Source organism: Macrotis lagotis, chromosome 1, assembly GCF_037893015.1.
Source record: "Macrotis lagotis isolate mMagLag1 chromosome 1, bilby.v1.9.chrom.fasta, whole genome shotgun sequence".
Taxonomy (NCBI): domain Eukaryota; kingdom Metazoa; phylum Chordata; class Mammalia; order Peramelemorphia; family Peramelidae; genus Macrotis; species Macrotis lagotis.
In genome coordinates this window covers 344,366,998-344,380,685 of record NC_133658.1, presented here as the reverse complement: position 1 = coordinate 344,380,685, position 13,688 = coordinate 344,366,998, and the positions used below count along the sequence as shown (strand labels likewise).

General features: G+C 37.3%; 1 protein-coding gene across 5 annotated transcripts in view; it reads right to left on the bottom strand.

The window, feature by feature from the left end:
• Nucleotides 1-13,688, bottom strand: part of KIF3B (kinesin family member 3B) — a 36,130-nt gene that overhangs the window by 5,319 nt on the left and 17,123 nt on the right. For 2 of the 5 annotated variants that reach the window (XM_074211864.1, XM_074211865.1), the window contains exons 2-5: nt 5,736-7,212; nt 4,335-4,436; nt 3,854-3,976; nt 3,644-3,762 (exon numbers count right to left, since the gene is read on the bottom strand). In XM_074211864.1, the coding sequence (XP_074067965.1) occupies nt 3,644-3,762; nt 3,854-3,976; nt 4,335-4,436; nt 5,736-7,145 (1,754 nt within the window). In that variant the 5' untranslated portion in view covers nt 7,146-7,212. Of the gene's footprint in view, nt 1-3,643; nt 3,763-3,853; nt 3,977-4,334; nt 4,437-5,735; nt 7,213-8,972; nt 9,640-9,669; nt 9,832-10,133; nt 10,153-13,688 lie in introns of those variants that run through there. The other 3 variants (XM_074211866.1, XM_074211867.1, XM_074211868.1) reach the window with 3 other exon arrangements.

Here is a 13,688-nt window from a genome sequence, read left to right as displayed (position 1 = left end):
TTCCATATCTTCCCTTGTTCTCCTCTTCTTTTTGTGAGAACATCTCTTCAATGAGAAAACTGAGGCCATTCCCTTCTCACATTCTCTTCATCTCAAAATCATCTGACATCATCTCATATCCCTTCTCTACAAAGGTCTTAATCTTGATCCCATTCTATCACATTCTCTCTTTCTCTTCCCTACTATCCTATCCTCTCCTCTTCCCTCCTTTCTTCTCTTCTTTGTCCCCTCCCTATTTCTATCCCTCTTCCTCCCCCCTCCATTCCTTCTCTTCCATTCCCCTCATTCCTGTATTTTTTCTCCCATTCTCAACCAAACTTCTGGAAAAAGCTGCTTGAATTTGTTGCCTTCGTTGCCTATCCTCACTCCCTCACTCAACCCTTTGTCTTTTGATTACTGTTCTCTTAACTTCCAAAACTGATAGAAGATATAATGAGAAAGATGAAGGGTGATAAAAGACCCCCCCATCTGCTGACACTATTAACTTCTCTCTCCTGGATTTTCTTTTCTTTTCTAGGTTTTTGTGACACTATTTTCTCTTCTGTACTCCTTCTGCCTTTCTTATAACTCTTATAACTCCTTGCTAGGTTTCTTTGCTGTCCATATCATACCTCTTTACTTTGAGTGCTTATCAAGACTCAGTCTTTCACTAGGCTTTTTGTTTCTCTCTATGAATACACACACACACACATACACACACACACATCTCCAGTTTCACCTGTGCTTCAGTCCTACATCAGCAAATACTTCTTGGACATTTCAAATTGGATACCTAGGAGACATTTCAAACTCATCCTGTTCAAAATTGAATTCATCTTCCTAGTCTCCACCCCTACCCCTCTTCCAAACTTACCTGTTTCTGTCAAAAACATGACCATCATTCCAGTTTTCCAGTACCATAACTTCCATGTTATTCTTGATTCTACACTCCACACATTCAATCAGTTGGCAAATATTGACATTCTACCTCCACCTCTTGCATCTGACCCCCTCTTCTCTACTCATCACCTCTCACCTAGTTAATTCAATGCCCTCTTATCTTCCTCAAGGCTCTCCCATTTCAGTCCATCCTCCACACTGCTACTGAAGTGACATTCTTTAATCACAATAAACTAGTGCCTTTTGTCAAATACAAACTCTTCTGCTAAACTTTGAAAGCCCTTCACAATCTGATCCCAATTACTTCCCCTCTCATACTTCTGTAATCCAGTCAAAATGACCTTTCTCCCTCACAATGATCCATCTCCTATCTCCAAACCTTTACACTAGCTATCTCAACTCCAACTAAAAGAATTACTCTTTTCCTTCAAGACCCAGTTTAAGAAACATCTTATACAATTTTGATCAATGTATAGCATGGAAACATGTAAAGACTGTCAGACTGTCTTCTGTGGGGGGGGGGGGTTGGTGGAGGGAAGCAAGATGGGGGGGGGGATTGTAAAATTCAAAAAATAGTAAGAAACATCTTATACCTGAAGTCTTCTTTGATTCTCCCAAAGGCTAGTGTCCCCCCAACTATCTTTTATTTGTTTTGCCTTTATTCTCTCTAAGATTTAATCTCTTATGCTAGAAAGTAAGCTCCCTAATAAGTAGAGTTTGTTTGAATTCATTGTATTTGTGTCCCCCAGCAAAATCCTGCCGAGGTAGTGAGCACTTTTAATAAATGCGTGCATTTGGGCAAATCACTTAACCCCATTGCCTTGCAAAACAACAACAACAACAACAACAACAAAAGATAAATGCTTGCTTTTTTCTGTCACCTTTGTTTAATTTTCTCAAATTGATTTCTACTTTCATTTCTATCTTTGTAACCCCAGTGCAACACCTTTATTAAGCTAGCAAGAGCTTAATAAAAAGTTGATTAATCAAATTGAATAAACATTTATTAAGTAATTAACATGTTCAAAACTCTAAGATAGGCACTGGGGAAGAAACAAAGGTTAGATAAGACACAAAACATGTCCCTATGAAATATTCGTCAATCTCCAAATAATGCTAAATTTTAAAAAGCTTAATAGTGCTTTGTCTACAAGGATCTAAATATCCATTACCTCATTTGCTCCTCACAGTCATCCTCACAGTATCTCCATGTTGAATCTCCATTCAACTGAGGATCAGATGAATGATTTCTCCACAGTTACATAGATATTATAACAAATACAACAAATATGCAGTAAGCACCTACTATGAGCACATTAAGGAGAAGAGCCAGGTGTTAAACCCAGAACTTCCAGTTCCATAACCAGTCATTATTCTTTCCTTCACAACAGAGATATCTTATCTAAATGCCCACTACCTAAATGGACAATTACTCAAGAATTGTTTTTTCCCCAAAAAAAATCAATATATTTAATTGACAGGATAGCAAAGTAACTCAAGACTAAAATCAATGAAAAAGGAGGCACTTTTTTGAAACCTTAAAAGGTATCTATGGAGAAATAAGTGCTTCCAGGGAACCTCATGTGGAATTAAAAGACCATCCTTCTAATGGAATTGCACAATTTCTAGTCTATTTGAGTCAAGTTGGAACCAGACTGGTTTGGTATGATTGGTTTTCCACATTGGTGCTTTGGTACTAGGTTGTACTAACTTTTTAAAGTAGTGAAATTTAAGAAATAGAACTATTAGTTACAAATGACAGTTCAATAGCTTTTTACATGTTATTTAATTTAGATCTTTCAACAAAATCCAGTGAGATATATTACAAGCTCAGATAAAATAAAGTGACTTTCTAATGAAATAAGTATTACTAAGCACACCTACTCTGTACTAGGCTAAATTGAGGATACAAGAAAAGGCAAAAGATAAAAGAGAAGGCACTAGAATTAAGAAAGAGTTAAAGGCTTCCTGGAACTTGAAGGCAGAGGAGGAGGTGGAGATGAGGGGGGACTGTGTTCCATGGAGGAACAGTTAGAGAAAATGGAGGAAATGCCTATAAACTAGAGATGGAGTGTCTTAGTCATAGAAGAGAGGCCAAAACAGGACTATATATTTGATCCTGGAGTTAAAAGGGCCTTTACTGAGGGAGTGACAGGATTAGACTAGCATGTTAGGAAAAATCACTTTAGTAGCTGAATGATGGATAGACCAGAGTAAGGAAGAGACTTATATAGCAGGTGGACTCACCAGCAGGCTATTGCCTGCATCAGCATGGGTGAATCAACAGACCATGGCAACAGACTGGTTCAGGAGTGTGGCAGTAGGGGAAGGTGAGAGTGGTGCTAAGTTAAATTTAAAAATAACCCTTAGGTTTTGTGAACCTGTAGAAACTGCAAGAAAATGATGTCCTCTTCAGTAATAGGGAAGCTTAGAAGGGGGAAGAGTTTATGGTTTTTGAGTCATCTTAAAAAGGTTGTTGGAGATTTAAGCCTGGCAGTTAGCAATGAGGGTGGCCTGGACTGACAGATCTGAGAAGTATCACCATAGAGATAATTAAATTCAAGAGAGCTATTCAAATCATCAATGAAATAACATATAAAGAAAAGAGGGTCCAGGATAGATAGCCACAGTGAGTAGATCTGGATGAGGATCCAGCTAGTTAAGTAGATGAGCCAAGCTTTTTCTGAATGAAAACTAAATATTCTTTTCATTACAGCCCAGTTATCCAACCTCCTTTCTGTAACTTGGGGTCTTAAAAACTTACTTGAGTTTCAATTCTCTGGTGAGTTCATTTTGAGTCTGTTCCAGCTCCTGACGCTCCTTGATATGCTCTTCTTGAAGGTCATGTATTTCTGCCTTTACAGCCTGGAGCTTAGAAAACAACTAGAAAAAAAATGACAAATCAAAGTTAAAAGGAACAATTCTCTCATTCTGGCAAAATTTCCAAATTTCCCATTTCCAGTTTTTTCTTAACCTTTTTGAGTTTCTTGGTCTTGATATCCACTTCTTGCTGTAAAGAGCTGTAAGTCTCCTTCAGCTCCAATGTTTCTTCATCCCGACTTTCCATCTGTTGTTGAATTTCACGTTCCCGTCGTTTCTAAGAAATAACACAAAAAGGACCAGTTTTACTCTAGAGAATGATTCTACTTACAGGACTCTGCTGAAGATTACAAGAACATACATCTTATATCTGGTGATGTAAATATACAGAAAGCAAGTCAAACCAAAAGAAATGTATGCTTTAAAACTTTTTCCCCGCAATAAAAAGCATTTATTCTCTCTCCCTCCCACCTCTACCCACTGGAAAATAAAATAAAAACCCTTGTAACAAACTGGTCATATACTTCTAATTTTAATTTCTTCTGGAAGAGTTCAATATAAGAGATATTTACTACATGCTTCAAACCAAGGAACAAATTTTTATATTACTACATTTTTTTTCAAACTTTAATTACTTGCTCTGCAATTTCCTGTCGCTTCTGCTCAAGTATTTTTTGCTGTTCATTGGTATGGTCAACTATATTTTTTCCTCCAACGAGCAGCTTACTTTCCATGGCCTGAAAGGGAAAGAGAGACAAAGCAAAATTAGTCCTACAAATAGTAGACATAATTGATATATGGTGCCTGTGCTTAGATTAGTGCCTGTGCTTAGGTTATCAGTACATCTATTATGGTTAAAGCCTGGCCTTCATCCCTAAGCAGCACAAGATACAGAGCCAGTCCTAAACATCAGAGGCTTGGGGTATTTATATCATGTCTTCCATCCCATCACAACTACCCCAACGAATGCTGAACAAGGCACAGGCTCAGTCCTTGAAACTTTGGTAATAAAAGTTTAGAGGAAGGCGTTGGTGACTTACAAGCTGATAAGATGTATGTGAGACTCTCTAAGGTATTAAAGTCATTGTACCAGATGCATACTTTGATTATAGTCATTTTTAGCTCTTTGATCCCTAGATCCCTACAATCTTAAAACTTTAAATGCTTTTCCTTTCTTTTTTTGCAAACCAATGTCTTTATTTTGGAAATTTGTCCCATTATTGTGACCTCAGCAGGATAAAGGAGAGGGTCTCACACCCTGTTCACTAAATTACAGGATCAATCTGGCAGTGATCTGGAGTTAAGAAAGGCATGTGTTGTTGTTGTTGTTGTTGTTGTTGTTGTTGTTGTGTGTGTGTGTGTGTGTGTGTGTGTGTGTGTGTAGCAGTTTAGAGCTCTCACCACACCATCTGCCTACAGTTGTAAATGAACCATGGATCACAAGTCTTCATTAGTGCTCTTTGTTCAGTATAACAGATGTGTTAAAATTGTGTGAAAACCAAAATTATTAAAATTAAATCAGACATCTGGAGAATTCCTTTGCAAAGTCAATACTTAATCCTCCCTAATTTAGTTCAGAGCTAGACAGGGCCCTTAAAGATCACCTAGTCTAACCTCAATTTATTCTAGGTGAGGAAATGGAGATACTGACTGCTTAAGTGATGTACTTAAGGTCACACAATTAGCCAGGATTAAAAACCAGGTCTCTTTCCAAACATACATTATATGTATGTGTGTGTGTGTGTGTGTGTGTGTGTGTGTACACACACACACATATGCATGCATGGCCTTAAAGATGCAGATTCTGAAGACAATGCATCTATATCCTTAAACAAGGATATGGACGTTTTCCTAAAGCAAATTTGTTTTTAAACTTCTGGATCTATATCCCCCTTTCCTAAAATTTTCTAAAATAATGATATTTTCCACAACTTCTACCTCTTTTGGGGGGACCAGAGCTGGATATATTCAAACTACATTTGCCCCCCCCACCAAAAAAAGAGCTATGGAAAAAGTCCTTTAGGACAGTACCATACCTTGATCTTGGCACTCAACATTTCTGCAGCATCTTTCTCCCTCCTCAAATCTTCCATCTTTTTTTCCTTCTCCTTTAACAATCTCATCTTGTCTTCAGCTACCAAGGTGTGATCCTCTACAATGGCCTTCTTTTCAATCTCCAGTTTCTCTTGCTGCTCCCTCCAGTAGTCATCCTTATCCTCACCTTCATCCTCACCTTCTTCACCTTCTGCCTCTTCTTCCTCCTCTTCTTCCTCTCTGCCTCCAACCCCCTCCTCTTGGCGTTTTTCCCTCTTTTTTCTTTTGCCAATGGAACGCTTCTCCAGCTGGGCTTTAAGTCGAGCAATCTCTTCTTGAAATTCTCGAAGGAGGGCATCTTTAGGATCCTCATTAACTCTTGGTTTATTCTTAATATTTTTGGCACGATTGGCATATCTCAGTGTAGTGAGGGTTTCTTCTACATTGTAAGAGGCAGGCCCAACATTAGCCACCATCACAGTTTTAGCATTGCCACCTAAAGAATCTTGTAAGAGCCTTGTAAGTTTTGAGTCCCGATATGGAATGTGAGTGCTTTTGCCATCTACAAGAGCAGATATAACATTACCCAAAGCTGAAAGGGACAGGTTAATCTTGGTGGCTTCCTTTAACCTTTCCCCCTGAGCTCCTGTCTTGGCTTGGCGTTCACTGCCTGCAAGATCTACTAGATTCAGCTTCCCCACACGGATATGATTTTCTCCATCAAGACCTACTTCACTGCACTCAATAGTGATAACAAAGATAGCATGAGATCGAGAACTGTGTTCATTCATGTTGGTAGCACCAACTGAACGGTTCTGATTTCCTACATTCATGACATGTTCTATTTCCTTGACACTCTTTGTAACAAAGGAAGACAGATCCTTCACATAGACACCAGTATCTGGCCTCTCTTTTAGTTCAAGCCTTTTTGTCTGATCCTTTGACAGCAAATCTCGAATTTCTTCTTGGTATATTTCTAGGTAAGAGGCCCTAACAAGGTACTGCTGATTCTGGGATCTAGAAATATGGGTAAAGATATGATCAAAGGAGTTAGGGATGACACCTCTTTTCTCAGGGTCACCACGAACCCCTTCCATTGTGTAGGTTTTCCCAGTCCCTGTTTGCCCATAAGCAAAGATGGTTCCATTGAAACCCTGAAGGACAGAGTCTACAAGAGGTCTGAAAGTCTCATCATAAAGCTCAAATTGCTTGGAATTCCAGTCATAGACAGCATCAAAGGTAAAAGTCTTGGGCATCTCATGGGTTGTTCCCCTGGGATTCTTAACTGACACTTGCCCTAGCTTCACATCCACATCAACAACTTTATCATATGAAGCAGACTTTTCTTTGCCATTCATAGGACGACATCGTACCACCACCCTGACAGACTCTGAGCTCTTCAACTTGGACATGTTAACAGGTCAATGTGGGATGAATTTTAGTGACTGTTGATCCAATATAGCTCAGGATGCTAAAATCCTAAGGGAAAAAAAAGAAAGCAGTTTTTAAATTGCAGTTTCAATAGATTATTCAACAAATTATTGTCTGACAACTTTTCACTTCACAAATCCATTGTAAATTAAATTTAATATCTTAACTTTTCAGAGACAAATAATGATGACAATTTATTTAAAGTCTTCAAAAATACTTTCCTCATAAACCTGTGATGTAAGCAGTGTAATAAAGGATAAGAAATTTTCTCATATTCATAAAGCTCATTAAGTATTAGCTGGGATTCAAAAATACAAGTACAGCTCGATTTCAACTATATCATGCTCTCTCTCTTTACACCAACATTACTAGTCAATCATTCAACTAAGTATTTATTAAATGCCCATCATATGACAAGCACAATACAAGACATGTACATCAATCAATGTAAAGATAATCAATAAAAATAAGCATAAAGGAGTTAAGGTACAAAATAGTTTGAGAGAGAGAGCACCAGCAATTGGAGGAATTAGGAAAGGCTTTGTGCAAAAGGTGATGTATACTGCTGGTTAAGCTGTGAACTGATCTGGTCATTCTGGAAAACAATAGGGAACTGTGCCCAAAAAGCTATTAAATTGTGTAAGCCCTTTGACCTAGTGGAAAAGGACTCCATATATACAAAAATATTTATAACAGCTCTCTTTAGTAGCTGAAAAGGATTGGAAACCACGATATACATCAACTGAGAAATAACTACCAAAAAAATTATAAAGGAATGGTATCAAAGAAACCTGAGAAGACTTAATGCAGACTGAAATGAATAGAACCAGAAGAACAAATTATACACTAACAAAATGACCAACCACAGTTCCAAAAGACTCTTAGCATGTTTTATCATAATATGCTAGAGAAGTGATAGTCTCTCTGGGTCTGTTATCTTTTCCTTTTTTTTTTTTTTGGATAAGGCTAATTTGCTTTACCCTAACTCTATAGCCTTGCTAAAGCCCCAATTTTAGATTACTTGTATATCTCCTGCCTGAATTGCTGAAAAAAGTTGGAGAAAATCATGAAATTATGCTTCCTGGAACCACCATAAATCTTAAATGGGGGGCCAGCTGAGGGCCCTTATTGTAACAAGGCAATCTTTTTGTAGATACCTAATCAATTCATCAACCTCACCATAGCAGCTTTTCCATTTTTATCTCTCTACAAACTTTCTATAGCATCCTTTCTGCCTCCTACCCTCTTAGCTATGAACTTTGTCTTCCATTTTGCCAAAAATTCTCATTTCTCCCTTCTCCATTTCACATCCTTAAGATATCTTCTGACATCATCTTCTTTAACCCTGTCTCACATAAAATGGCAGGCCTTCCGCCTGTCAAGACAAACTCTTCCACATGTACCCTTGATCTCATCCCATTTATTTTCCAGCAGATAATTCTTCTATAATCCCTAATTTTACTAATCTTAAATCAGCTGCTTGCCTATTTACTTACACCCATACCCCTGTACCTCCCTCCATTCTTAAAAATGTCTCACTTAATCTAACCATCCCTGTTAGCTACCACCCCATATCTCTCCTTATAATCAATGCTTCCACTTCTTTCACTGACTTTCAGTCTGACTTTAGACCTTATTGTCATTCTATTGAAAATCTGTACTCTAAAGTTAACAATAATTTCTTAATTGCCAAATTTATTGGGTTTTTTTTCAGTCATTTTTCCTGTCCTCTCTAAAGGCTCTGACACTGTTAATAACCCTCTGGATTCTCTTTTTATAACACTATTCTCTCCTGGCTGTCTTCCTACCTGTTGGGGACATTCCTTCTCAGTCTCCTTTGCTGGATCTTCTTCCAGGTCAAGTCCACTAACTGTGGGTGCATCCCAAGGCTCTATCCAAGTCCCTCTTTCTCGCTATACTATCTCACTTGGTGATTCTATCACCTTCTATGAGTCCAATGATTAGCTCTATGATTCCCAGATCTATTGATACAGCTTTAACTTCTCTTCTGACTTCATCTCTCATCAGCAGCTGTCTATTGTATATCTCAAACTGTATATCTCACAGACATCTCATACTAAACTAGTCCAAAAGAGAACTCCTAATCTTTTCCCTCAATTTCTCCTATCTTCCTTATCTTCCTATTGCTGTTGAGGTGCCATCCTTGACTTCTCATTCAAACTCTCATCTCTCTCTATATAGATAGATAGATAGACAGATAGATAGATATAGATATAAAATCTGTTGCCAAATCTTTCTGATTCCCATCTTCACAATATCACTCTACTACAGGCACTCATTGCCTAATGCCTGGACTTTTACAGTAGCCTTCTACCCTGGCCATTCCACTCAACTACCAAATTGATCTTTAAAGCACAGCCCTGATCATATCATTCCCTTACTGCATAAAATCAGTGGTTCCCCTTTATTTAAAGAAATATAAAATACTCTGACTTTTAAAGCTCTTCACAACATATTCCCTTCCTATCTTTCCACTCTTCTTACCTTTTACTCCCTTCTTTGGACTCTATGATTCAGCGACACAGGCTTTATTATTCCTCACATATGACATTCCATCTCTGAACTCTGAGCATTTCTATTGGCTGTCTTTCATGTCTAGAATGTTCATCCTCATTGACTCTGCTTCCTTGCTTCCCTGGATTCCTTCTTTTTTTTTTTTTAAAAACAAATTGATTACAGTGTCTTTGTATATATTCCTTTAATAAAATGTTTAGTCATGCTACACAGGAAGATCAAGGAAAAAACAATACCTTCCCCCAATTGCAACAAATAAAATTGAAACAATAATCATGTAAATTTCATGAGTCTCTCTTATAAGTGAACCATCATCCCAAAAGAGTCCTTGTCCCATGAGCTCTCCCTCTCCTATGAATGACTGCTTCCTTCAAGATTGAGTTCAAACCCCAACTTGTATAAAAGGCCTTTCCCAGTCCCCCTTAGCACAGTACCTGCTATTACAACCTGTAGTGGGCATTTAACAAATATGTGTAGACTAACTCAAAATAGGAGTACAAAGCATTTTCATCACAAAAACCTTATGAGGTAGGAAATGGGTGGATTATTACACAGATGAGTATACAAAGCCTCAAGAGAGATGAACGACTAGCCCAAAGGTATAGAGCTAGTGATAAGGGACAGAACCAAGATTTGTGACTCCTAGTCTTGGGAGACAAGAAAAACCATATAGTCCAACTCCTTAATGTTTGGGTCTCTATAAGATGATTTGGCCAAGATCACACAACTAATAAGCAGCTTCTCTACTTTTGCTCATTCATTTTTTTGACATTATTCATGTGCATTTGCAAATAAAAAATGTAGATATTGGCCATATTTCCATGAATACAAGCTATTCCCAATTGATTAAATGTTCAAATGATAGGAACAGGCAGTTTTTAGCTGAAGAAATTAAATCTATGGTCATATGAAAAAAATACTCAAGTCACTGAGGTACCTCTTCACACCTATAGGATTGGCTAATATGACAGAAAAGGGAAATGATGTTAGAGGGGATGGGGTAAAACTGTGGAACTACAGCTGGCAGAATCAAGAACTGAGCCATCCTTTCTGGAGAGCAATTTGGAACTATGCCCAAAGGGCTACAAAACTCTGCATACCCTTTGATCCAGAAATACCATTACTGTAGTCTGTATCCCAAATTTCAATTATTAAAAAGGGAAGGGGAAAGGATGTTTTTGTACAAAAATATTCATAGCAGCTCTTCTTGTAGTGGCAAAGAATTGAAAAATTGAGGAAATGCCTATCAATTAGGTAATGGCTAAACAAGTTATGGTATGTGAATGTTACAAGAGTACTATGGTTCTATAAGAAATCATGAGTGTATGCAAATGGGGATAGGCTACAGGCATTCCCAGTAAGATCAGGGGTGAAACAAGGATGCCCATTATCACCATTACTATTCAGTATTGTATTAGAAATGTTATCTTCAGCAATATGAGAAGAAAAAAAATTGAAAGAATTAAGATTGGGAAGAAAGAGACAAAACGCACTCTTTGCAGATGACATGATGGTATACCTAGAAAATCCCAAAAAATCATCTAAAAAAAGTACTAGAAATAATTAGCAACTTTAGCAAAGTCACCGGATATAAAATACCCTCATAATCCTCAACATTTCTATATATTGCTAGCAAGATGCAGCAGAAAGAGCTAGAAAGAGAAATCCCATTCAAAGTAACTTCAAACAATATAAAATACAAGGGAGTCTACCTGCCAAAGCAAACTCAGAAACTTTTTGAAAACAATTACAAAACACTTCTCACAAATAAAATCAGATTTAAATATCAACTGCTCATGGATAGGCCAAGCTAAAATAATAAAAATGACAATTCTACCTAAATTAAACTAATTACTTAGTGCCCTACCAATCAAAATTCCAAAGATTTTAATGAGTTAGAAAAAACTGTAAGTAAATTCATATGGAAAAATAAAAAGTCAAGAATTTCCAGGGATTTAATGAAAACAGTACAAAAGAAGGTGGCTTTAGCCTTACCAGATCTAAAATTATATTATAAAGCATCAGTTATCAAAACTGTCTAGTACTGGCTAAGAAATAGAGTGGTGGATCAGTGGAATAGACTAGGTGCAATAGCAGGAAATGATTATAGTAATTTGCTGTTTGTTAAACCCAAAGAGTCCAGCTATTGGGATAAAAACTCTCTCTGATTAAAACTGTTGGGAAAATTGGAAGTTAGTATGGCAAAAATTTGAATTAGACCAACATCTCACACACTAAACCAAGATAAAATCAAAATGTATACAGGATTTAGACATAAAAAAACAATATTATAAGCAAACTAAAAGATCAAGGAATAGTTTACCTGTGAGACCTATGGAAAGGGAAGCAGTTTATGACAAAAGAAGAGATGGAGAACATAATTAAAAACAAACTAGATAATTTCAATTACATTAAATTAAAAAGCTTTTGCATAGACAAAACCAATGTAACCAAGATCAAAAGAAATGTAGTAAATTGGAAAACAATTTTTACAACTAGTATTTCTGACAAAGTACTCATTTCTATGGAGCAGCTAGGTGGCGTAGTGGATAAAGCACCAGCCCTGGAGTCAGGAGTACCTGGGTTCAAATCCAGTCTCAGACACTTCATAATTACCTAGCTGTGTGGCCTTGGGCAAGCCACTTAACCCTGTTTTGCCTTGCAAAAACCTAAAAAAAAATAATAATAATAATAAAAGTACTCATTTCTAAAATATAAAGAGAACTGAGTCAAATTTAAAAAAAAACAAAAACAAGCCATTCCCCAATTGACAAATGGTCAAAGGATATGCAAAGGCAATTTATACATGAGATCAAAGCAATCCATAGTCATATGAAAAACTGCTCTAAATCATTACTTATTAGAGAAATGCAAATTAAAGCTTCTCTGAGGTTCCACCTCATACCTCTCTGACTGGCCAATTGACCAGTTTTAATCACTGTTGAAAGGGTGGTGGGAAATCTGGGACACTATTACATTGTTGGTAGAGCTGTGAACTCATCCAACCTTTCTGGAGAGAAATTTGGAAATATGCCCAAAGGGCAACAAAAATGTGCATACCCTTTAATCCAGCAATACCACTACTGGGTCTATATCCTGAAGAGATGATGAAAAAGGGTAAAAACAAAAATATTCATAACAGGCCTGTTTGTGGTGGCAAAAAAATTGGAAATTGAATGAATGCCCATCAATTGGGGAATGGCTTAATAAACTGTAGTATATGTATGTGATGGGATACTATTGTTCTATTAGAAACCAGGAGGGATGGGAATTCAGGGAATCATGGAAGGATTTGCAAGAACTGATGCTGAGCAAGATGAGCAGAACCAGAAAAACACTGTACATTCTAACAGCAACATGGGGTGATAATCAACCTTAATGGACTTGCTCATTCCGAAGTGCAACAATCAGGCACAATTTTGGGATATCTTTGATGGAGAATACCATCTGTATCCAGAGAAAGCACTGTAGAGTTTAAACAAGGACCAAAGACTATTACCTTCAAATTAGAAAAAAATAAAGATTATCTTATTATGTAATTTTACTATCTCATACTTTATTTTTCTTCCTTAAAGATATGATTTCTCTGTCAACACATTCAACTGAGATCAATGTATAACATGGAACCAATGTAAAGACTAACAGAATGCTTTCTGTGGAGGGTGGGGGGAGGGAAGCAAGAATGGAGGAAAATTGTAAAACTCAAAATAAATAAAATCTTTTGGGTGGCTAGGTGGCTCAGTGGAGAGAGCACCGGCCTTGGAGTCAGGAGTACCTGGATTTAAATCTGACCTCAGACACTTAATAATTACCTAGCCATGTGGCCTTAGGCAAGCCACTTAACCCCATTGCCTTGAAAAATCTAAAAAAAAAAAAAATGTTCCCTGGGGCACAGGGGTTATTATGTCCTGTCTTGTGGAAGTAGTGTGGGGTAGATATTTCTGGGTCTGGTGATTCCATTTAAGTTTAAAACTGGGAGAGCTAGAAGT